Below are 25,349 nucleotides of genomic sequence, written 5' to 3' on the forward strand. Positions count from 1 at the left end.
TTCGGGGTTATTTGTTCTTCTTTCTCTAATTGCTTTAGGTGCAAGTTTAGGTTGTTTATTCGAGATGTTTCCTGTTTCTTAAGGTAGGATTGTATTGCTATAAACTTCCCTCTTAGAACTGCTTTTGCAGCATCCCATAGATTTTGGGTCATCGTGTCTCCATTGTCATTTGTCTAGGTACTTTTTGATTTCCTCTTTGATATCTTCAGTGATCACTTCATTATTAAGTAGTGTATTGTTTAGCCTCCATATGTTTGTATTTTTAACAGATCTTTTCCTGTAATTGATACGTAGTCTCATAGTGTTGTGGTTGGAAAAGATACTTGATACAATTTCAGTTTTCTTAAATTTACCAAGGCTTGATTTGTGACCCAAGATATGATCTATCCTGGAGAATGTTCCATGAGCACTTGAGAAAAATATGTATTCTGTTGTTTTTGGATGGAATGTCCTATAAATATCAATTAAGTCCATCTTGTTTAATGTATCATTTAAAGCTTGTGTTTTCTTATTCATTTTCATTTTGGATGATCTGTCCATTGGTGAAAGTGGGGTGTTAAAGTCCCCTACTATGAATGTGTTACTGTCGATTTCCCCTTTTATGGCTGTTAGTATTTGCCTTATGTATTGAGGTGCTCCTATGTTGGGTGCATAAATATATACAATTGTTATATCTTCTTCTTGGATTGATCCCTTGATCATTATGTAGTGTCCTTCTTTTTCTCTTCTAATAGTCCTTACTTTAAAGTCTATTTTGTCTGATATGAGAATTGCTACTCCAGCTTTCTTTTGGTTTCCATTTTCATGGAATATCTTTTTCCATCCCCTTACTTTCTGTCTGTATGTGTCTCTAGGTCTGAAGTCGGTCTCTTGTAGACAGCATATATATGGGTCTTGTTTTTGTATCCATTCAGCTAATCTGTGTCTTTTGGTGGGAGCATTTAATCCATTTACATTTAAGGTAATTATCAATATGTATGTTCCTATTCCTATTTTCTTAATTGTTTTGGGTTCGTTATTGTAGGTATTTTCCTTCTCTTGTGTTTCTTGCCTAGAGAAGTTCCTTTAGCATTGTTGTAAAGCTAGTTTGGTGGTGCTGCTCTCTCTCAGCTTTTGTCTGTAAAGGTTTTAATTTCTCCATCAAATCTGAATGAGAGCCTTGCTGGGTACAGTAATCTTGGTTTCAGGTTTTTCTCCTTCATCACTTTAAATATGTCTTGCCAGTCCCTTCTGGCTTGCAGAGTTTCTGCTGAAAGATCAGCTGTTAACCTTATGGGGATTCCCTTGTGTGTTATTTGTTGTTTTTCCCTTGCTGCTTTTAATGTGTTTTCTTTTAATTTAATTTTTGACAGTTCGATTAATATGTGTCTTGGCGTGTTTCTCCTTGGATTTATCCTGTATGGGACTCTCTGTGTTTCTTGGACTTGATTAACTATTTCCTTTCCCATATTAGGGAAGTTTTTAACTATAATCTCTTCAAATATTTTCTCAGTCCCTTTCTTTTTCTCTTCTTCTTCTGGGACCCCTATAATTCGAATGTTGGTGTGTTTAATGTTGTCCCAGAGGTTTTGGAGACTGTCATCAGTTCTTTTCATTCTTTTCTCTTTATTCTGCTCTGCAGTAGTTATTTCCACTATTTTATCTTCCAGGTCACTTATCTGTTCTTCTGCCTCAGTTATTGTGCTATTGATCCCATCTAGAGTATTTTAAATTTCATTTATTGTGTTGTTCATTGTTGCTTGTTTCATCTTTAGTTATTCTAGGTTCTTGTTAAATGTTTCTTGCATTTTCTCTATTCTATTTCCAAGATTTTGGGTCATCTTTACTATCATTAATCTGAATTCTTCTTAGGTAGACTGCCTATTTCCTCTTCATTTGTTAGGTCTGGTGCATTTTTATCTTGCTCCTTCATCTGCTGTGTGTTTTTCTGTCTTCTCATTTTGCTTATCTTACTGTGTTTGGGGTCACCTTTTTGCAGGCTGCAGGTTCGTAGTTCCCGTTGTTTTTGGTGTCTGTCCCCAGTGGCTAAAGTTGGTTCAGTGGGTTGTGTATGCTTCCTGGTGGAGGGGACTAGTGCCTGCGTTCTTGGTGGTTGAGGCTGGATCTTGTCTTTTTGGTGGGCAGGTCCACGTCTAGTGGTGTGTTTTGGGGTGTCTGTGGATTTATTATGATTTTAGGCAGCCTCTCTGCTAATGGGTGGGGTTGTGTTCCTGTCTTGCTAGTTGTTTGGCATAGGGTGTCCAGCACTGTAGTTTGCTGGTCGTTGAGTGAAGCTGGGTGCTGGTGTTGAGATGGAGATCTCTGGGAGATTTTCGCCATTTGATATTATGTGCAGCTGGGAGGTCTCTTGTGGACCAGTGTCCTGAAATTGGCTCTCCCACCTCAGAGGCACAGCACTGACTCCTGGCTGCAGCACCAGGAGCCTTTCATCCACATGGCTCAGAATAAAAGGAAGAAAAAGTAGGAAGAAAGAAAGACGGTAAAATTAAAATAAAATAAAGTAAGATAAAATAAAGTTATTAAAATAAAAAATTTTTAAGAAAGAAAATTTTTTTAAAGTAAAAACAAAAAATGGACAGATGGAACCCTAGGACAAATTGTGAAAGCAAGGCTATACAGACAAAATCTCACACAGAAGCATACACATACACACTCACAAAAAGAGGAAAAGGGGAAAAAATCATAAATCTTGCTCTCAAAGTCCACCTCCTCAGTTTGGGATGATTCATTGTCTATTCAGGTATTCCACAGATGCAGAGTACATCAAGTTGATTGTGGAGCTTTAATCCGCTGCTCCTGAGGCTGCTGGGAGGGATTTCCCTTTCTCTTCTTTGTTCGCACAGCTCCCAGGGTTCAGCTTTGGAGTTGGCCCCGCCTCTGCATGTAGGTTGCAGGAGGGCGTCTGTTCATCGCTCAGACAGGACGGGGTTAAAGGAGCAGCTGCTTCGGGGACTCTGGCTCACTCAGGCTGGGTGGGAGGGAGGGGCACAGAGTGCGGGGTGAGCCTGCGGCGGCAGAGGCCGGCATGATGTTGCACCAGCCTGAGGTGCGCTGTGCGTTCTCCCGGGGAAGTTGTCCGTGGATCAGGGGACCCTGGCAGTGGCGGACTGCATAGGCTCCCGGGAGGGGAGGTGTGGAGAGTGACCTGTGCTCGCACACAGGCTTCTTGGTGGTGGTGGCAGCAGCAGCCTTAGTGTCTCATGCCCGTCTCTGGGGTCTGCGCTGTTAGCCACGGCTCGCACCCGTCTCTGGAGCTCTTTTAAGCAGCGCTCTTAATCCCCTCTCCTTTTGGGAGGTCTGAGGTCTCTGCCAGCGTTCAGTAGGTGTTCTGTAGGAGTTGTTCCACGTGTAGATGTATTTCTGGTGTATCTGTGGGGAGGAAGGTGATCTCTGCGCCTTACTCTTCCACCATCTTCCCCTCTGCCAAGAGTTTTATTTTTATCTCCGTTCCTTGTAATGCTAGCAAACAACCCTAATGGCTTTGGATGACCTAGATTCTTATTTCCAGCATAATCCCATGTATACTCAAAGGCAGTACTTTTCCAAGACCATGCCACATTAATAGAAAAGCTATGGCTTATTTATATCGTGTACACATATTATTCTATTGACTATTTATGGTGAGGGTATAGAAGGTGAACAGTATAAACTTTTTATTCAAGTGGGCTGGATAGAGTTAGGAAAGTTTTTTGGGTTTCTGATGTGGTCTATATCAGTGGTCCCCAACCTTTTTGGCACCAGGGACCGGTTTTGTGGAAGACCATTTTTCCACGGACCTGGGTGGGGGGGTTAGGTTCAGGAGGTAGTGCGAGTGATGGGGAGCAATGAGGAGCAGCAGAAGCAGCTTCGCTTGTTCGCCTGCTGTCGCTCACCTCCTGCTGTCCGGTTCCTAACGCGGACTATCAGTCCATGGCCTGGGGGTTGGGGATCCCTGGTCTGTATGAACTGTTGTGAGATTAGCATGTCTAACCGAATAAAGTAAAAAATGTTTCCCTAGCAAAATGCTTTTTTTTCATTTTAACTGGGAAACAGAAGCTTGATTAAAAAAAAAAAAGAGACCCCTTTAGTTACTAATGCTCTTAAGAGCCACTTACTGCCAGTTAATAGAGATTAGCTGAAGGTCTAAAAACATATTCAACTAGTGTAAATGCCTCTGTATTTTCAACACTCAAAATCAGGCTCTTACTTGCCAAACTAAGAATAAATTTTGCATCAATTTTCATTTATAAACAACTGTCTTCCTCACTTTGAGTGTAGCCTATGTGCCCTATATAGCTTGAAGAAATAAGTTTGTTGATTTTCCTTTAGGTGTTAGTGAGACAGGTTCCTTGTATATTTGACAAACCAAAGGGTATTGTCATCTCTGAGCAGCTGTTTTTACCATCAACATCCCCAAGGGATAGGACACGTTTATTTAAAAATAAACTTACTTATTTATTTATGACTGCGTTGGGTCTTCGTTGCTGCACATGGGCTTTCTCTAGTTGCGGTGAGCGGGCGCTCCTTTGTTGCTGTGCACGGGCTTCTCACTGCGGTGGCTTCTCTTTGTTGCGGGGCACGGGCTCTAGGCGCGCAGGCTTCAGTAGTTGTGGCTCGCGGGGTCTAGAGCGCAGGCTCAGTAGTTGTGGCACACAGGCTTAGTTGCCCCATGACATGTGGGATCTTCCCAGACCAGGGCTCAAACCTGTGTCCCCTGCATCGGCAGGCGGATTCTTAACCACTGTGCCACCAGGGAAGCCCAGCACACATGTTTTTAAGAGAAGGAATTATCATTGTTAATTATCAATCATTGTTAAATGTCTAAGTCCAAATTGATATGGTAGTAAAAATGATTAGATTAAATGAGATCATGTCAAAAGGCTGATATAGAATGGTCAATATAGGTTCATTTAATCTAGTTAGGAGCTTTGTATTAATAATTTCTCAGTAGTGCTTAAGAACATGGACTTTTGAGCCAGATGCCCAGTGTTTAAAAAAAAAAAAAAGTCGTACTTAACCACTTCCAAGCTTTGTGACCTAGGCAAGTTAGTTGTTTAAGCCACAGTCTCCTCATATAAATACAATGAGGTTAATAGTACTACTTTATAGTAACACTTTATAGGGTTGCTAAGTTTAAATGAGATAATATATTGAAACATGATGCCTGGCACAAAGTAAGTGCTCAGTAAATGTGAAACACTAGCTTAGTTTAACAACAGAAAAGCAACACCAGTTCCCTGGGAGCTTGTAGACTAGAGGCATGTTCTCTGACATGTGATAAATGTGGCCTCATTACAAAGATTTTTCATTCAAACTTCAATAAGATGGGAGTTAGCAGGTATGAATCAGTTTAAACTCTGAGCTTTTCCCCTTTTTTATAAAACAGAGTTAATGTCTTCCTCAGAATTTGTTTTTATTTCATTCATTTATTGGGTAGGCGAGGATTAACTAGTATAATGTATGTGAAAGTGTTCTACAAATGTAAGGCTAATACTTGAAGTGAATGGTAAAGCAGTAATGTGTATACATACTGGTGCCATATCATCTGGCACTTCTGCGTTGTACCTTAAGACACTGGGAAAGGAGGTTTGTTTACACTTTTGCAAGTGACTGAGGGTAGCAATAGTATTTCTCTTGTTCATATTCTAGCTTCAGTATTTATCATATAGTGGGTACGTAGCAAATACTTGGTGCACATATGACGGGTAAGGCAAACTTGGTTTTAAAATCATAATACCCTTTCCTTAGGGATGGAGGTCACTTTTGTGGAGAGAAGAGTATTGATAGGAAAGTTTGTTAGATCATCCAGTTCATGGATATGACCTGAACACAATATGCTTTTGGAAATACTATATAGATTGCTATATTTACTAAATGTTTATGTCCTTTTCTGAAGAAAGAGCTGATTTGAAATTAAGATAAGAATTTTGACTAGATAATACATTTATTTACATAAAATATCAGTTTTCATGATAAAGAAAGACTGTTATAGTTGAAGGCTTAGGAGTGAGTGAGTTCTTCCTTCCCTTAACAGCCTTTGCAGTAGTTGGTACATGACCGTTTGAGGCATAGATGGGACAGTCTTCGGGTCTTTGAAGCCAGGGTTAAGCTCATTTTGAATTTCTGCCATATTAGCGTGTAACCATTGCCACACTGACATTTAAATGTCCACTTTAGCATCTTAAGCTTCCTGAAGTGGTAACTCCACCTTCAGTAGAAGAGGGAGGAAAAAAGCAGGAAAATTGGAACTGCATGAGTTCTACAAAAGCATGTTGGAGTCATATAATGAAAAAGCAGATTTTTTTTTATTATGTTTCTCCATATTTGGCATTGCTGTAAATGGCTAACTAACATTTACTGCCAATTCAGTACAAATGTGTGGTTTGGTAATACCAGAACAGCAAATTTAAATGAAAAATAAAAGTTAAACATTTCCACACAAGATTTTACAATCTGACATTTCACTGCGTAGGTAAAAAGACACTTTTTTTTTTTAAACTACAGATTATTATTCAGCATGAATAAAAAACTACAACTTTTATTTTTAAACAGGAGTCACTGGTTTTAATTTTTACACATTTTAAAATTACTGTGATAAAAAATAATGAAAAAGCTTCTTAATAATGCCATACACAGTATAATATAGATTTGTCCCCATTATATAGCATTTGTTTAATATACAAAATAGAATATTGACACACTTGAATCTATGTGTAGTTAAGCAAGTTATTCGAGGAGGGTATTTTCATACAGCCTTTCATCAGAAAATAAAATCCTTCTTTCAGGCATTTTCTAGAGAGAAGGTAATCCTTTCCCAAAAACCTGGTAACTAATCCTTGGTGGACCAGGCTGACTGAAAACGATGAACTTCCATTCCAAGTGGTTAACATGTCCTCCTTACACTCTTATTTTCTCTTCCAATTCTCAAACCAGGTACAGAAAAACACTTTCTTCTACAGCTACAGTCTTTTGGGTGATCCACCAAGATCAAAATCTCACTGAGGGCTGCCACAGTTCTTGACTTCTATCAGATCAAAGTATAATAATATTGTTTATCTCATTGTGATGTACTTTTAGGATATTTAACAGAGAACTAAAATGATAAGACTTAACGATAATAGGTTGTGTAGATAGATAAGTGAAACTGGAATTGCTCATTCTCCCATCCCCCAGTTCTGAAGTGAGGCTGGCTTTCCTTTATATGCATATCCAGAGCTCATCCTATGCTAAATATTAAGCTCTTCATAAACACTAATCATGCTAGTTTTCCTTTTGGGGTGTCTTTTTTTTTTTTTCCAGAAGGAAGGTGCTCTTTTAGGGTTCCCTCATAGTTTTAGACAGTTGGGTATACATATCCCAAAGCACTTGTATAGTATCCCATAGCAAGGCCTAAAAATACAGAGGGTCACTTTTTTCCACCAGTAATTAAAAATACTTTTCAAGATTTGTTGTGAGTCACCTAGGCACGTCACCTCTCGCTGAAATTACTACAAACGTCAACAGCTTGGGATGGCAAGATACCACATACATAGAAGATGAAGCTGCTTTCAAATAGCACCATAGCTTTCTTCACTTAAATCCATAATTATACTCACACATAATTCAGGTAAATTTCTTCTTTCCCACATATCCTAAATTGTCACAGCTTCTTTTTCCATTTAATGTACAGCCTCCTATAGCTTTATGAGTGTCAGTCCATTTCCTTTTAACCACAAAGTGCACATATCTTTTATTCACTGAGCTCTATTTTGGGGGAGCCAAGGTCGTTGGGGCTAAAGTCCAGATTCCCGTGTGATGTGCTTTCTGCAGCGTTCTATAAATGAATAATAATTTATCTTTCAGAAGCTCTTTCTGAAACGTAACACTGTCGCTGATGATAATATTCAAGCGGTATTTCTTAGGCACCAAAAATTTCACATCCAGCTGGGTTACAAACCATTTTAAAATACTTTGAGATCAATTTAAACAATTACAAAGGAATAGCCCCTTTTAGAGAGCATTCAAAAAGCAAATGATTACATTTTTTATTAAATAATTTCTCTAAAATACCGAAAAATAAGAACATTCAAAAAGCATTCAAAGAAAACATAAACATGTCCTCATTTGGAAATGAACTCTTGTAAGGAAAGAAAGGAATTAGTGTATTATTGGCAACCTATGAGATTCTGCACTATTTACATATTGCTGGTACCTCTATGCGTATTATTGCCAAACTTCTAAAGCCTCTGTTTTTATTAAACTGTTGGAGAGGCTGTACGTGATGGTGCCTGTAGGTGTGTAAGCACCGCCTTTCTGTCCCCTGATTACACACTTTAGCGCAAGGGGAGGTTCAGTAAACTAAACCTGCGCGGACAGACTCACTGTTGGAATGAGAAGGGTGGCCATTCTGGGAGGCAGAGGGTTACTTCCTCTCTGACCTCAATGGGACGGAGCCTCAAGAACCTTCACAGCACACAGGGCCAGTCTCCATTTCCCTCTTCCTCTAGAGCAGACCTGTTTGGTTTCTGAGCCCACTGCTGCCTGTATGAATGCTCGCACACATTATAAATCATAGAGGTTTATCCGTCAACATTTCTTTGACCCCTACAAAAAATATATAACATGTCATGATAAAACAATCTCATCTAAAAATCATCCTTATTTTACACTATACAAGCTATTTTACAATCATTTTAATAAATTGCATGTAAAGCTGCAGTAGCCCTTCCCTTCCCAGATTAGTGAATACCAATATGATATATATCTGAAACTATAACTAAATATAAAAATATATTAGAAGTTTCATATTTTTAATATTAGATTTTCAGTTTTCTATTACACAAATAATTTGGCCACCTTGAATAGAAATCAAATTTCTTGTGGCTTAGTAAATACAAGTTTTGAGTTTACAGAAAGTTGGTAAGGTGCACACAGAAAGGGCTACTACAGCTTCTATCTTGTTTAAAATGATAATTATTCTCAACAGTGAGGAGGAGAAATTCACATGACTTTTGTTGAACTCCATGGCACACATAAGGATGTAAGGGATGTATAGTTTTATGAACACGGAAGTCTGACATATAGTCCTAAATCAGAAAAATCAGTAGCTGAGCTTTCCTGTACCCCCAGGAAAGAAAGACCAATTGGTGACAAATGGGAATGTGAAAATGGGTGTCTAGCCACTTTTGCCATATTACAGATTTTGGGGCCGGGGGGGGCGTAAAGTTTAGTGGGAGGAATTACTTGGACAGATTAAAATCTTCTCAGCTGTGTTTCAGCCGGTTATCTGGAATCATAACTTTTAAGAAGTTATACGAACTACAACAAAAGGTCCTGAAAGACAGTTTACCAACTTTTTTGCCATCTAACCGCTGCAGAGATAGGGTGTTAGGTACAAACAGGGCCTCTTGGTAGTTTTATTTTTTTTATTTTTAGATTTTTTTAAATTAGTCTTTTGTAATCCATGGTTTACCCAGCAGGTCACTGGACTAGGTGCTCTACACCAGTTAGGACGGTTAATTTGCACAATCTATATAATTCTCCACTGAAGCAGATATGTACAAAATATGAGCTTTTTTGACAAGAAAACTGGAGATTTGAGTCAATTTTTGTGGTCTTCTGATAGCTAAGTGCCATCAGGTTAGAAGCACCAACCCATTTTCACACAGAAGATTAATGTTTAGAGTTTATTTAGGAAAGCTATGAACTAGCTGCCCATCTTAAACAGCTGTACAATAACTTGAATACAAAAATTATGTAAGAAAAAATGAGCAAGCATAGTTCACTGAATATAAAGGAAATTGTTAAAACCAGACAGTAATAGCTATAAAAGGCACAACTTCCCTTTTCTGATATACACTTGTAAACTTTTTTCAGGTTTCCATGCATAAATCAAAAAGTGCTATCCTAACTATACAGGGGAAAGTACACCAACAAAAAGTCTAGAAAATTTTGTCCAGCCAACTGTGAAAAGTATGAGCAGAAAGTTCATCACGCAGACTTCAGGCACTGGTGGTTTAGGTGCCACCCTTCTCTGAAAGTGGAGCTTACCCCCATGTTATTGTTTCTAATTTCTGGGATCCACCAACTATCACTTTCTACTTTTCCCATCACTGAAAAGTGATGGCTCAACTGCTTCTGTTGCCAAGTCTTGGCCCTCTATAAACCACATGTAGTGCGTATTTAAAACAAAACAAAAACCAAAACCAGACAAAAACAAAAAAAGAAAAAACTGCTACAGGACAGATTGACAGTGTGTACAATAAAAGCTATAAATTCAACTTTCTTTAAGGCAACCTTTCTTATTAAGGCAGTCACTTTTGATGAAACAGAAGTTTTTTGATATTTCCACTTGAATATTTTGGTATCTGATTGGTGATGATTTCAGCTAACATCTCTGGGAATTCAATACTCATGGTCTTATCCAAAAATGTTTGGAAGCAATAGTTAAGGAGATTTTCAACCACCTGCAAGAGAATATATAGTAATGAACAGTCTTAAAAAATTAGCAGTAGGGGTATCTCATGCTTGTTGTTGGCCTCTTTTTTTTTTTTTTTTTAATTTCTGACTTAGATATACCAATCTCTGCTGGAATTCCCCAGGTGAAAAAGAAGTTTACCTAAATAAAATGAGCACTCAGGTACCAAAAATCTTTGAATTTCTTTAACTGTATATAGAATTATATGGAATTAAGTATTTCGTGAAGAATTGCAGTACTATAGTATATGAAGGACACATTCGAACTTACTGGATAAATTCATACAAAAATAAGGAATTCTACCTTTAAAAAAAAACAGTGCTGTTAAATTCTGTACTAGCATCATGATGTTAGATGCGCATAATTAGATGAAATAGTATTTCATAATTGGCCTTAGGAGAAATGTGTGCCAAACTGAACTTTATAGGTTGAAATCAAACCATCACGAAAATCGATAAATGGGGAAAAAAAAAAGAAAACCCCAACAACTAGTGGTATACAATTATATACACTAATCAGGACATACTTTATGTCTCTTGATATTTGGATTTTTGTTTGACACTTACATCATGCATGGAGTCCAAGAGTTTTGTCAGTTGGTAAAACCGCTGCCAGTTCTGACTGGAGTTTCCTTCCCTCTTGACAATGGCTTTTCCTAGCTCTTTGATGTAGGTCATTCTAATTTCATCAAATAGCTCTTGACTCTTCAAACCTTCCTTAGGAACTAAAAGGTTAAGATGTAAGCAATTAAAGAATTTTCTTGTGATAACTTTTCATTTATGTAAGTAGGGCATTTCTTAGTAGTAGCACATTTCATGGTTTACACAGTCTATCTGTTCTTAATGCACTCCATTAAAACATAAGCATTTTCGAAGGATTATGAAAATACAGCCATGAGAGAATATGGGATAATAGAAAATTGGAAGACTTAACTAACTTTGGGTTTATCACTTTGTTTCTCATCTATGAATGGAGCTGGTAAACACCTTCCCCCCTAGTTCACAAAGCTAATTTGAAGACCAAATGAATAATACACTGACTGTCATTCTGCCCTTGAGTTAATTCTAGTACAGACATAGACAGTTTCAACAAAACAGTGTTTATTCTTCCAATTACATCTTGGAATAGCTGTGATATCACCAGTCAATTAGGACCTTAAAATCGGCATGCAATACATTTTATTAATCAATGTGTTAACATACTGAGTTGGTACAATTCCAATCTAAAAAGAAACTTGATTTTTTTATGTGGCTTATATATATGCCTTACTGGGGAGCAAATATCTGCCTTTCCTTATGTACAGAAATATAGAAAATACCTCATGGATCATAAAGTTGGTATAAAATCAGGTTTTTACACTACTCTTCAAAAAATGATACCAGTTAAGAGGGACTGTGAACAGACTGTTAACCATGGTTTCACTTAGTCTTGCAGAGATTATGACTTCTGTGCATGCTAACATTTCTTAAGGTGTGCTCCTAGGAACTCTGGTTCTGTGTTAATGATGATTAGGAAAAAAAGGATTTGATGGTCAGAATTTAACAAAACTAAGTGTGTAATACAAAGTTAGGCAGATTTCTGGATTTCAGGACTTCTCAGAGCTATAATGATGCACTCTCCAGGGAGGGGAACACATTGTTTCCCAAACTTAAAACTTCACTGCTGCTGACATCTTAGAAAATGCTGGAATAGAGGAAAAGCAGTGGGTTCAGGAGAAGGAAGTCTTTTTCATTCTTACTTGCCCTGTGGACTTGAGTATAACCTCCCTGAGCCCGTTTCCTACTCTTTCTCAGTGAATTAAAAAAAATTTTTTATTTAAAGAAATTTAGATATAATTAGTATATAACATTACATGAATTTCAGGTGTATAACACAATGATTCAATATTTGTATATATTGCAAAATGATCACCACAGTAAGTCTAGTTAACATCTATCACCATAAATGTTACAAAACTTTTCTTGTGATCAACTTTTTAAGATTTTACCCTTAGCAATTTTCAAATATACAGTATCATATTATTAACTGTAGGCACCCTGCTGTACATCTCCATGAATTATTTATTTTATAGCTAGAAGTCTGTACTCTCTAAACCCTTCACCCATTTCTCCCATCCCTCAACACCCACCCCCCCAACACACACACAACTCTGGTATCCACCAGTTTGTACTCTGTGTCCATGAGCTTTTGTTTTTAGATTCCACATACAAGTAAGATTATATGGTATTTGTCTTCTCTGACTTATTTCACTTAGCATAATGCCCTCAAGGTCCATCCACGTTGTTGCAAATGATGAGATTTCATTCATTCTTATGGCTGAGTAATATTCCAGCAAATATATATACCACATTTTCTTTATGCAGTCATCCATCAGCAGACACTTAGGCTGTTTTCATATCTTGGCTATCATAAATTATTCTGCAGTGACCGTGTGGGTGCACTTCTCTTTTCCATATCTTATTTTGTTTCCTATCGTTAAATACCCCAAAGTGGAATTGCTGGATCATACAGTAGTTTTATTTTTAATTTGCTGAAAAACCTCCACACTGTTTTCTATAGTGGCTGCACCAATTTACATTACCTGAAGAGTGCACAAAGGTCCCCTTTTTCTCCACACCCTCGCCAACACTTGTTATCTTTGGGCTTTTTGATAATAGTCATTCTAATAGATGTAAGGTGTGGTTTTGATTTGCATGCATTTCCCTGATGACTAATGATGTTAAGCACCTTCTTAGGTACTTGTTGACTGTATGTCTTTGTGAGATGTCTGTTCAGGTCCTTCGCCCATTTTAAAAACCAGGGTATTTGTTTTTTTGCTATTGAGTTGTATGAGTTCTTTATATGTTGTGGATATTAACCCTAATCAGATATATATATCATTTGCAAATATTTCCTCTCATTTGGTAGGTTGCTTCTTCATTCTGTTGATGGTTCCCTTTGCTGTGTAGAAGCTCTTTAGTTTGATATAGTCTCATTTGTTTATTTTGCTTTTGTTGCCTTGGCTTATGGTGTCCAATCCGAAAAATCAACCCCAAGACGGACATCAAGGAGCTTACGGCCTATGTTTTCTTCTAGGACTTTTATGATTTCAGGACTTAATGTTCAAGTCTGATGTATTTTGAGTTATTTTTTGTGTATGCTGTAAGATAGTGGTCCAGTTTCGTTCTTTTGCATGTAGCTGTCCAGTTTTCCCAACATCTTTACTGAAGAGACTGTCGTTTCCCCATTGTATACTGTTGGCTCCTTTGTCAGTATACGCACGGCTGTATTGCTTGGCTCTCAGTTATGTTCCATTGATCTATGTGAATGGTTTTATGCCAGTACCATATTGTTTTAGTGACTACAGCTTTATAATATAGTTTGAAACCAGGGCGTGTGTTCAGCTTTGTTCTTCTTTCTCAAGATTGCTTTGGCTATTCTGGGTCTTTTATGCTTCCATACAAATTTTAGGATTGTTTGTTGTGTTTCTGTGACAAATGCCAGAGGAATTTTGATAGGGATTGCATTGAATCTGTTGATTGCTATGAACAGTATGGACATTTTAACAATGTTAATTCTTCAAATACATAAGCACAGAATGTCCATTTAATTTTTATTTCCTTCAGTTTCTTTCACTGAAACATCTTAGTTGTCAGCGTACAAGTCTTTTACCTCTGTGGTTAAATTTATTCCTATGTTTTTTATTCTTTTTGATGCAACTGTAAATGGAATTATTTTCTTAATTTTTTGTAAAATGAATTTGTATCCTGCAACCTCACTGAATTTATTAGTTCAAACAGTTTTTTTGGATGGCATCTTTAGGGTTTTCTATATATAAAATTAGATAATCTGCAAATAGTGAGGGTTTTACAACTCTTAAAATTTTTTTGTCAAATAGCTTTATTGATTACAATTAAACAGGCAGTAATAATTAGACCACCCAGGATGTGCAGACCCCAGTTAGAGTTTTACTTCTTCCTTTCTGATTTGGATGCCTTTTATTTCTTTTTCTTGCCTAACTGCTGTGGCTAGAACTTCCAGTACTAGGTTGACTAGAAGTGGCTAGAGTGGGCATCCTTGTCTCTCATTCCTTATTTCAGAGGAAAAGCTTTCAGCTTTTCACCACTGAGTATGACATTAGCTGTGGGCTTGTCATATATGGCCTTTATTATGTTCGGGTACCCTATCTCTATACTGGGTTTGTTGAGAGTTTTTATCATAAATGGATGTTGAATTTTTCTTTTTAACATCTCTATTGGAGTATAATTGCTTTACAATGGTGTGTTAGTTTCTGCTGTGTAACAAAGTGAATCAGCTATACATATATCCCCATATCTCTTCCCTCTTGCATCTCCCTCCCATGGATGTTGAATTTTGTCAAATGTTTTTTCTACATTTACTGAGATGATCATATGTTTTTATCCTTCATTTTTTAATGTGGTATATCACTCATAGGATTTTGGTTAGGATTAGACCAAAGAATACATATGAAAACGTCCTGATTCCATAAAGCAAAGTCGACACTTCTGAGATGTCAGTGTTAGTGTGAAAATGAAGGCCACTTAATCAGGAGTGATACTCTTATCACTGCCATGTTTAAAGTGGGTTAATTTTTACACATTATTATATTACAAATAATCTAGTTATTGCTAATTTTTAAAATAATGACTGCTTATTTATAAATTATTTTCCCTGCTGGTTGTCCTCATTCTAAAAATAATTAGGGGAGAAATCCTATTCAGTATTTATATTTAAAAGAATTTCATCCATTCCAAATTACCCCCAATAATCCTTGGGATTTTTGCTTTATGTAGTTCAGGGCCATATATTCAGAATTATTTTCCTGGTGAGTAGAATGCTTTATCTAATGAGTGTCTTTAAATATAGAACTGTTTTGGGGGGGCCTTAGAGTCTATTTTGATAATAATGTAGCTGCTTCAGCCTTCTTTTGGGTAAAGCAGTGGTCAGCAATGACCCACTACCTGCAGCCTGTTTTTGTAAATACAGTTTTACTGAAACACAGCCATGCCTGTTCTCCTTAAGTATTGTTGATGACTGTGGTCACATCACAAGGGGCAGAGTTTGAGTACTACTGACAGAGACTGTATGCAAAGCTGAAAACATTTACCATCTGCCCTTTTACAGAAAGTTTGCCACCACTGGGTTACACTATGCATAGTGTATCAGCCACTCAACATCTTTATTTAGGTATATCTCTTATAAATAGCACAAAGTTGGACTGTTTTCTTAATCCAGTCTTGCACTTTCTATATCTTTTCATCTTGGAGCCTTGGAGCATTTAGTCCATCTATATTTAATGAAATTGCTGATATATTTGAATTTATTTGTACCATCTATTTGTTACTTCCTCTTATCATGCCTTTGTTTATGCTTCCCCACCCACGGCCTCTCATTTCTTTTATCCTTTTGGATTGGTTTTTCTTACCATGTTCTCCCCCCAACCACTCATGGTTTGGTATGTACTTTGTATACTCTGTACACTCTTTCTATTTCTTGTTGTCATCCTTGAAATTTAAACTCATTTTTAACTTATCAAACTTCCCTTTTTAAAAAAATAAATGTATTTTATTTATTTATCTTTGGCTGCAGTGGCTCTTTGTTGCTGCGCGCAGGCTTTCTCTAGTTGGGGCGAGTGGGGGCTACTCTGTTGCGGTGTGTGGGCTTCTCCTGTTGTGGAGCAGGGGCTCTAGGTGCGTGGGCCTCGGTAGTTGTGGCACGTGGGCTTATTAGTTGTGGCTCGCAGCCTACTGAGCGCAGGCTCAGTAGTTGTGGTGCACAGGCTTAGCTGCTCCACGGCATGTGGGATCTTCCCGGACCAGGGCTCGAACCCGTGTCCCCTGCATCGGCAGGCGGATTCTTAACCACTGAGCCACCAGGGAAGCCCACCTTCTTGCCTTCTTGCAGTATGTAATTATTGTGTGCTTTAGTTCTATTTTTTAACTCCCCAAAGACACGATTACTGTTATACAGTGTCAGTTTAAATGTATCTAAATATTTACCACTTTCTCTGTTCTTTTTTCCCTCTTTAAAGATGGGATTACTTTCCTTAGCCTAAGTATATCCTTTAATATTACTTTACTGAGGATCTGTGGTGGCACATTTTCTTTTGACCTTCATTTTAAAAAAAAAAGGACTATTGGTATACTTAGGCCTTTCAAATTTAAAGTGGTTGAGGTATCTGGATTAATATCTACATGTTTGTGACTGTTTTCTACTCACTGTTATTTCCCTTTTTCTGCCTTTTCTAGTTTTTATTGTGTTTCATATGATTCTATTTTTCTCTCCTCTCAGTATATCAATTATTACTTCTTTATAAAATTGTGTTTAGTGGCTGCCCTAGAGTTTGCAATGTACATTTACAACTAATCTACATCTCCTTTCAAATAGCACTGTACTATTTTATAGGAAGTGCAGGTAACCTTAAAACAGTATTCCCAATTCTTCACCTCCATCCTTTTAACATTGCTGACATTCATTTCACTTATCCATATGTTATAATTATCCCATACACTGTTGCTATTATTAAACAGTTATTAGATCAATTAAGAAGAAAAATGAAATGTTATGTTTCTGAACTAAATTAATCTCTTTTCCTCAGCAGAACTTATTTTAACATTTTATGCAAGGCAGGTCTTCTGGCGACTAAGTCTCCCAGATTCTTGTCTGAGAAAGTCTTCCTTTTGCCTTCACTTATGAAGGGTACTTTCACTGGACACCAAATCTTACATGGGTGATCTTTTTCTTTCTTTCAACACTAAATAGTTCACTACCTTCTTGCTTGCATGGTTTCTAATGAGAATTCTAATGTAATTTTTATCTTTGTTCCTTTATAAGGAACAAGCAAGCTGTTTTTTCCTCTGGCCTCTTTCAAGATTTCCTTATTGTCTTTGGTTTTCTGTCATTTGAGTAAAATATGCCTAGGTATAGATTTTTTGCTATTTATTTATCTTTCTGGGTATTTTCTGAGCTTCCTGGATCTGTGCTTTGGTGTCTGTCATTAATTTTGGAAATTTATCAGCCTTTATTGCTTCAAATATTTCTTCTGTTCCTTCCTTTCTTTTACTTCTGATATTCCCATTACTTGTATGTTACACTTTTTGTAATTGTCCTCACAGTTCTTGAATGTTTTGTTGCATTTTTTTCATTCCTTTTTCTCTTTGCATTTGAGTCTGGGAAGTTTCTACTGAGGTATCTTCAAGCTCAGTGATTCTTTTCCTTGGCTGTGTCAAATCTACTGATGAGCCCAGCACTCTTCATTTTCATTACAGTATTTTTAATTTCTAGCATTTCGTTTTGATTCTTTCTTAGAGTTTCTACCTCTCTGCTTACAAAACCCATATATTCTTATATGTTTACTTTTTCCATTAGAGCCCTTAATATATTAATTGTTGTTATTTTAAATTCCCTATCTGATAATTATAACATGTGTGTCATGTCTGAGTCTGGTTTTGATGCTTTTCTCTCCAGACTGTAGTTTTAAATTGAAAGCTGGATATGACATATCAGAACTGAGGTAATTAATTAGGCTTTTAATCTGGCTAGGAGCAGTTGTGTTTAAGGCTTTCTGAAGCTATAGGTGTTAAGAGGTTTCAGTTTCCTCTAATTTCCTTGTTCTTATTTTTTTCCCCTGTTGTCTTGGAGTTTCCCTAAGAACACCTTCTTTAAATAGCTGTGTTCTGTAGCTCTCCCAGCTGTAATTCTGGATTATACTGGAACTCTGTTCATATGGTTGTAAGGTGTTGGGGATGTGGAGTGTTTTATACTTTTATGGTTAAATCTCAGGTTTTTCTTTTTTCTTAATTAATTATAGTAGGCCTGAGTCCGTAGGCTCTGACCTTTAGACGTGCTTCTGAACCTTTTTTTCCCTCCTTCTCCTCCCTTACATGAGACACAGGGGGCTGGAATTATCTATTTGCCCCTTTTCTCCAGGTCAGAAACATGAGGGAATCTTTCTCTGATCTTCACCTTGAAAACCTGCTGGGGCTTCTGGAGGTAAACCCCAGAAAACTGTGGGGGACAACCCCCTAAGACTGGGTCCCCAGAGTTTTTATTAACATGCCAGCTATTCCTAACTTGGTCTCCAGAAATTCATAAAAAATACTGTAAGTGTTCCTATGTTACTGGCTCCAGTAGCTTCTGCTTCCAGAAAGCTGATCTTGGCTGGGCTGCTCTGTATTTGCCTGTTTCTCCAGATTTTCAGGTAGTGGTTTGCCCTGTGACCTTACTTCACTGATGGATCTAAAAAAAAGTCATTGACTGTCAGTTTGCTCAGCTTTTAGTTATTTGTGAGGATGGGAGTGATAACTGCCAAGCTGTTTAACTGTGAGAGCTGAAACTGGAAAGCCACCCTCATTTTTCAGGTTTTTTTCCCTTAGCTTTCTGAAAAAACTTACTCCACTTTCTTCAATTGCTGCTGTTCTGGAAAGTTTTCAGCCATTCTATCTTTTCACCTTTCATTTTGGATCTCTGATGATTATAATAAGACCAGAGCTTTTTTCAACCGGTGTGCTATGAATGGGTTACAAATGTGTTGATAATGTCTGTTATGCTGGCTGCCACTGGCTGCAAGTAGCCTTATTCATTTACCTCATTGTGCTATGTATGAATGCTATTTTTTATAGCACTGACACGAAAAGAGTTGTGAAGCACTGTTTTAGACCTCCTCGCTCAATCATGCCTCTTATCATTGTTCACTTACATACATACATAACACACACATATATAAATATGAATACATGTATACACACATATATATGCATCTTAAAAATTGTATTCTGGCTAATTTCTTCAGATATGTATTTCAGATTAAAGTCTCTTCAGATGTGTCTAATCTGCCTTTAGAGCCATCATTGTTTTTTTGTTTTGTTTTGTTTTTACAGTTGCACTTGTCTTTAAACTTACTAAGTATACTAATTTACCAGGCTTTGCAAATATCCTCTAAGAGAAAGCTAGCTTCAGAGTGCAGCTTACCTCTCTCAGTACCTGCCTGCACAAAGTTTTAGTCCAGCATTTTTTTAGCAGGAGGTAAGGATACCTATCAGTGTTCTGTCAGAGTAGAAGTCTAATTATATCTTAAGGTATGTATTTTCATTCTTCTGATTTTATTTTTTTTTAAAGAACCAGTGATATATACTGGTTCAATTTACTTTTTCTTATCATCTACAATGAAAAAAAACAAAAACATATAGCTCAGTGAGTCTGGAATGTATAAAACTTAAAGCATCATTTTTTACCAGTAAGGTTAGTATCTTAGCACTGACCTGTACATGGATATTACCAATCAAAATGATTCTTGATCAGAAATTTAACTGTTTCCTCAAACAACATCAAGCTCACTTCTTTAACAAGAGTACTGCTACAGGTAACCTTAAAAACGAGTATTTTTCTTACTTTGAAATATTAATATTCCTTAAATCTAGTGACATTAAATAAACAACGTTTCGTAAAATGAAGATAGTACGAAGGTATTAATATTGATGTGTGCTTTGGAAAAGCTTAAATAGATATAGTCATGTGAGCATCCACAGCTTACAGTTATTCAGCAACTTTGAAACCACAGTTACTAATGGAATGAAGGCTTCTTTTTGTTGAAAATGCCGTATTTTTACTAAGATAGACAAGATACTCTATTTTTCAGAAGTTTTCTAATATGCTTTGCTAGCTGAAAGTAGTCTCACTGAAGTTCATACACCAATAACTTCATCTAAACTTTCAAGATTGTTCTATAAACTCTAGATAGAATACCTCTGTCCAGCAGTCGAGCTCCAGTGCTGCATTAACCAACCTTCTAATAGTAATCAAGCACACCTTTTGTAGGTTATATCTGTTTCTCCCATATTTCTTTTTTTAAATTAATTTTTATTGGAGTATAATTGATTGACAACGTTGTGTTAGTTTCTGCTGTACAGCAAAGTGAATCAGTTATATTGTATATATACATATACCCACTCTTTTTAGATTCTTGTCCTCTATAGGCCATTACAGAGTATTGAGTAGAGTTCCCTGTGCTATATGGTAGGTTCTTACTAGTTTTCTATTTTATATATAGTAGTGTGTATATGTCAATTCCAATCTCCCAATTTATCCCTCCCCCTGCTTCCCCCTTGGCAACCATAAGTTTTTCTACATCTGTGACTCTATTTGTATTTTGTAAATAAGTTCATTTGTATCTTTTTTTTTAAGATTTCACGTATAAGCAATATCATATGATATTTGTCTTTCTCTGCCTGACTTACTTCATTCAGTATGACCATCTCTAGGTCCATCCATGTTGCTGCAAATGACATCATTTTGTTCTTTTTTATGGCTAATACTCTACTCTGTTGTGTATTACCACATCTTCTTTATCCATTCCTCTGTCGATGGACATTTAGGTGGCTTCCATGTCTTGGCTATTGTAAATAGTGCTGCAGTGAACACTGGGGTGCGTGTATCTTTTCGGATTATGGTTTTCTACAGATATATGTCCTGGAGTGGGATTGCTGGATCATATGGTAGCTCTATTTTTAGTTTTTCAAGAAACTTTTTACTGTCCTCCATAGTGGGTGTATCAATTTACATTCCCACCAACAGTGCAAAAGGGTTCCCTTTCCTCCACACCCTCTCCAGCATTTACTGTTTGTAGACTTTTTGATGATGGCCATTCTGACTGGTGTGAGGTGATACCTCATGGTAGTTTTGATTTGCATTTCTCTAATAATCAGTGATGTTGAGCAGCTTTTCATGTGACTCTTGGCCATTTCATTGTATTTCTTTGGAGAAATGTCTATTTAGATCTTCTGCCCATTTTTGATTGGGTTGTTTGTTTTTTTGATATTGAGCTGCATTAACTGTTTGTGTATTTTAGAGATTAATCCCTTCTTGGTCACTTTGTTTGCAAATATTTTCTCCCTTTCTGTGGGTTGTCTTTTCGTTTTGTTTATGGCTTCCTTTGCTGTGCAGAAGCTTTTAAGTTTTATTAGGTCTCATCCGTAATTTCTTATACGCAGTAGTACTCATTGTATAACTAAAATTTGTCACCAAATAACAGTGTAGTAGAGAAACAAAAATCATTCTTGTTGGCATTCCTTCTCTGTGTCTTCGGCATTGTCAAAGGTTGCAGGAAGGAAGAAGGCTGTAGATATTACAGGTCGGTAGAGCCCGCCTCCTCCTTGCCATGTGATTCATATACTTCTCCATTTCTCCATGATACCTATCTATCTATCTTATGAATCTTGGTATCACTGGCTGTACCTTTCTAAAATTTACATTTATGAAAATCTAAGGTACCTGACTAGCAGGAAACTAGACTTGGTATAATTATTAGTGCTTTGTATACATACAAATAAACCTTTGTTTCTAGGCTTCTATATTTTATGCTTTTGAATATTCAGGTGAATATTAGAAGAGAGTAGGTGTTCTACCAACCTGAAGAGAGAAGCAGTAAGGTTTTCATACAGAGATACTCTTCATAAGATACCTGAAGTCTGTTTAACTCAGAGGAAACATATAGCATATGTTTACATTGGTCATACATGCAGGGTAAAGCCATTCTCTGCCTGTGAAAGACAAATATCAGTGTTTGAGTTAGGAAGAAATAATTCTTGTTCCCCAAAAAAGTACTTTTTTGTTCTATTTTGCAAAGCCATGAACTCACCTAACTATTGCAATTAATGCTAATTCTCTCTGGATTAGAATTTTGGAAAACTTTCCTTAATATAGTGGAGAAATTATTTTTCTACATTTGTTTTATTTAAGTATTTTATAATTTATTTCTACAGAATTTATTACCAGTTATTCATTTAAATAAAGGTTTTATGGTAGTATTTGAATATGTCCAGTTAGACAACACAGTTTTAAATCCTACCCATTTGAAAATCAAACGGTATTTTCTTTCACAGCATTCCATTCTAAAGACAACTGTATGTGATACTGTTTACAGTTATGTAGAGAGTCAGAATTAGAACTTGACTCTGATACTCAAAATCTGCCTCTGACTGACATTATGAAACTGAATATTCTTCCAACTAAAGGTACCCCAAATGAATTCTCAGTTAGGATTCTCAACAGTTAGTATCACATCTATGATTTTCAAATAGAGTCTCAGACTTTTTAAATGACACTAACTAAGAGCCTGAAACTGAGCCTCATTCATGCTTTTAAAAATACTTCAAGAGCTGTTTTTTTTTTTTAATTTTCTGACAGAAAGTGATCTTGGACTTCTTAACAGGAAAAAAAAAAAGATGATTATTATCACAACAGCATAAGGACACAAGAATGGGAAATAAGAATGCCCACTTAAAAGCTATTTCTGTAAGCCATTTATCCTCCAATAAAGTTGAACACTGAGAAAAAATTTCTGTTAACTCCTACTTTATGTAAGAAATACCAGGTTATGCTATAAGGTTATGCTGTAACTGTTTAAGTCTAAATTTGAGTGCCCCCCCCAAATAAAAACTCTGAATTAGATTAATTTTATAAAAGAGGATATGCTGGTGTTTCATATAAACCTGTTCACAGTTTTAATCACAATTAAATGACTTCAAATTGCAAGTGACTAAGAAGAGTAAATGTAGTCAAACATGTTGTTTTGGTTTAAAGATTTTTTTGTCTGACGTGGACCATTCTTAAACTCTTTATTTGAATTTGTTACAACATTGATCATGTTTTGGATTTTTGGCTGCGAGGCATGTGGGATCTTAGCTCCCCAACCAGGGATCGAACCTACACCCCCTGCATTGGAAGGCGAAGTCTTAACCACTGGATCGCCAGGGAAGCCCAGTCAACATGTTTTTAACTTTTTAAGCAAGCATGGTCAGATTCTGAAATGAGGAGCAAGTACTAAGAAATTTCAAATGTCTCTGAATATACATATAAGCTACATATTTTTATCAGTTAAATTTGATCGAACAACTTAAAATCTTGTCAAATTGTGATGCAGTGGTTTTGAGCAGTCTTTTTTTTTGGCAACAGATAGTCAAGGTGACTTCTTTCTTTAAAGTAGAAGAGTATGTGTGGAGATCTGGTCTGGTGAACCACATGGCAGTGCCTACCAACTGACGGCAGAGATATGGCCCCTTCTTGGAATACAAAGAGTGTGATTATAGTACATATTTCACATGCCTCTTGTCATGTTTCTTCTCACTATGAAGACTGGTCTTCTCCTTCAGGTCTCATCAGCTCAAATACTAGCCACCCTATCTGAAAAAGGCCTCTCTCTAGTAAAAACTCCATCACAGTCTGAGATTCTTTATTTGATGCTTATCTGTGTCTCCTCAACTAGAGTGTAAGCCATAAAGGTCAGGAACTTTGTTTGTCTTGTTCTCTGCTGTAGTTCTCTGCTAATACTGTACCAGGCACAAATTAGGAGTGTGGTAAGTATTTGATGTTCCCCTGTTTGAAACTCCCCCTCTCCCGCGCACTGGCTTCTTCATGCTCCGAGAATAAAATCTAAACTCTATTATTTCATGGCCTACAAGATGCTGCTTGACTCGGTCCCTGTCCACTTCTCTAAACTCATAGAACATCCTCAGTGGCTTTCTCTCAGTTCCTTACACATGCCAAGGTTGTTTCCAGCCTTTGTACTCATCTTTTCTGCCTGAGATGCCCTACCTTTCCTATAAGCTGTTCTTTGTACTATTTAGCACTCAGCTCTTTAGAGAGGCCTTCTGTGGTCCCCAAATCTAAAGTAGCCTATACCCCTCTCCCCTCCCCCCACACTATTCTGTCATGGCTCTCTGAAATAATTTTGGTCATTTATTTGATTTTCCTCATCAGTATGTGAGCAGGGGCCTCATCTCTTATAGCTCAAGCTCTCAAATAGTGTCTGGCACTTGGTAAGTACTCAAATATGATTCAATGAATACTGTGCTGGAAAATAAGTATTACCAATAGAGCAACCACCCCAAGTCTAACTCAATAATTCAGCCTCTTTTAAAATATTTAGAGCTAGCACCATCCAGTCTCTACTAAAATAGATATAATAATTCGAGCTTACTACATCAGGCAAGCCCCCTCCCATTTCACACTCAGCTCAGCTCAGATAGATGCTCTTGTATAACTTCTACCTGTTCTTTTTATGCCTGGCATACCCAACAGATAAAACAATATGTTTGCTTTATCTTCACAGGATGTCTTTTTAGGCTGTCCTCAGTGTTCTCAAGTGTCCTTTTCCCCTTCCTCCATTCATCCTCTGTTCATCAGCTGATGTTAATTTCCAAACTCCTTGCCACTCTGGACATATTTACAGTCACTGTTACTTTTAATAGGGCATCCTGAACACAAACTACTAATGATGGGTTAACTCACATAGAGTACAATGAGACTATTATTCTAATAATGTGGTTTAAGATTTCATTAATTTTTTGGGAATTCTTAGTCAGGAGCACCCAGAGTCAGGAGCACCCAGAGCTCACAATTCTAACATCTTTATCTTTTTTCACATGAACACAAATCTCCTTCAGTTTTCACTGTGCCCAGACCAATGGGTAGGTATATGTGAGTGTGTGACTCTCCTGTTTGCATTCTAATAAAGGAAATAAGCTGTGAGTACAAAAAGGTAGAAAGGGATAAGAGCTAGGGATGTACAGCAGAGAGGTTTTACATGGTGGTATGAACATCATGAGCTAGGGGTATGTATGAAGAACAGATCACGCTGAGTGGGAACAAAGAGTATGTGAAGGAGAACAACGAGAGATAAAGTGAGGCTGGATTCTGGAAAGCCAGAAACCATGCTGAGTGTGCCCTGAGTGCTCACTGAAGACACCTGTGTGTCGGGGTGATCCATTATATGATCAAACTGCATTAGGAAGAAAAACTTAGCATGATGGAGGATAAACTGGAGGCGGAAAACAACAACTGCAAGGGGTACGGGGGAATGGATATCTGAAGTATTTCACAGGCCTAGAGGACTAGAGAATAGCTGATTGATCAAATC

At 37.1% G+C, this 25,349-nt stretch overlaps 1 protein-coding gene across 5 annotated transcripts in view; it reads right to left on the minus strand.

The window, feature by feature from the left end:
• Positions 1 to 6,284: 6,284 nt before the first annotated feature.
• The window catches only part of NR3C1 (nuclear receptor subfamily 3 group C member 1), a 128,554-nt gene continuing 109,489 nt past the window's right edge, over positions 6,285 to 25,349 (minus strand). For all 5 annotated transcript variants that reach the window (XM_082650891.1, XM_082650888.1, XM_082650887.1 and 2 more), the window contains exons 7-9: positions 21,842 to 21,972; positions 11,002 to 11,159; positions 6,285 to 10,424 (exon numbers count right to left, since the gene is read on the minus strand). In XM_082650891.1, coding sequence (XP_082507017.1) covers positions 10,272 to 10,424; positions 11,002 to 11,159; positions 21,842 to 21,972 — 442 coding nt within the window. In that variant the 3' untranslated portion in view covers positions 6,285 to 10,271. The remainder of the gene's footprint in view (positions 10,425 to 11,001; positions 11,160 to 21,841; positions 21,973 to 25,349) is intronic.

Source organism: Grampus griseus, assembly GCF_964374135.1.
Source record: "Grampus griseus genome assembly, chromosome: 3".
In the NCBI taxonomy this organism is placed as follows: Eukaryota; Metazoa; Chordata; class Mammalia; order Artiodactyla; family Delphinidae; genus Grampus; species Grampus griseus.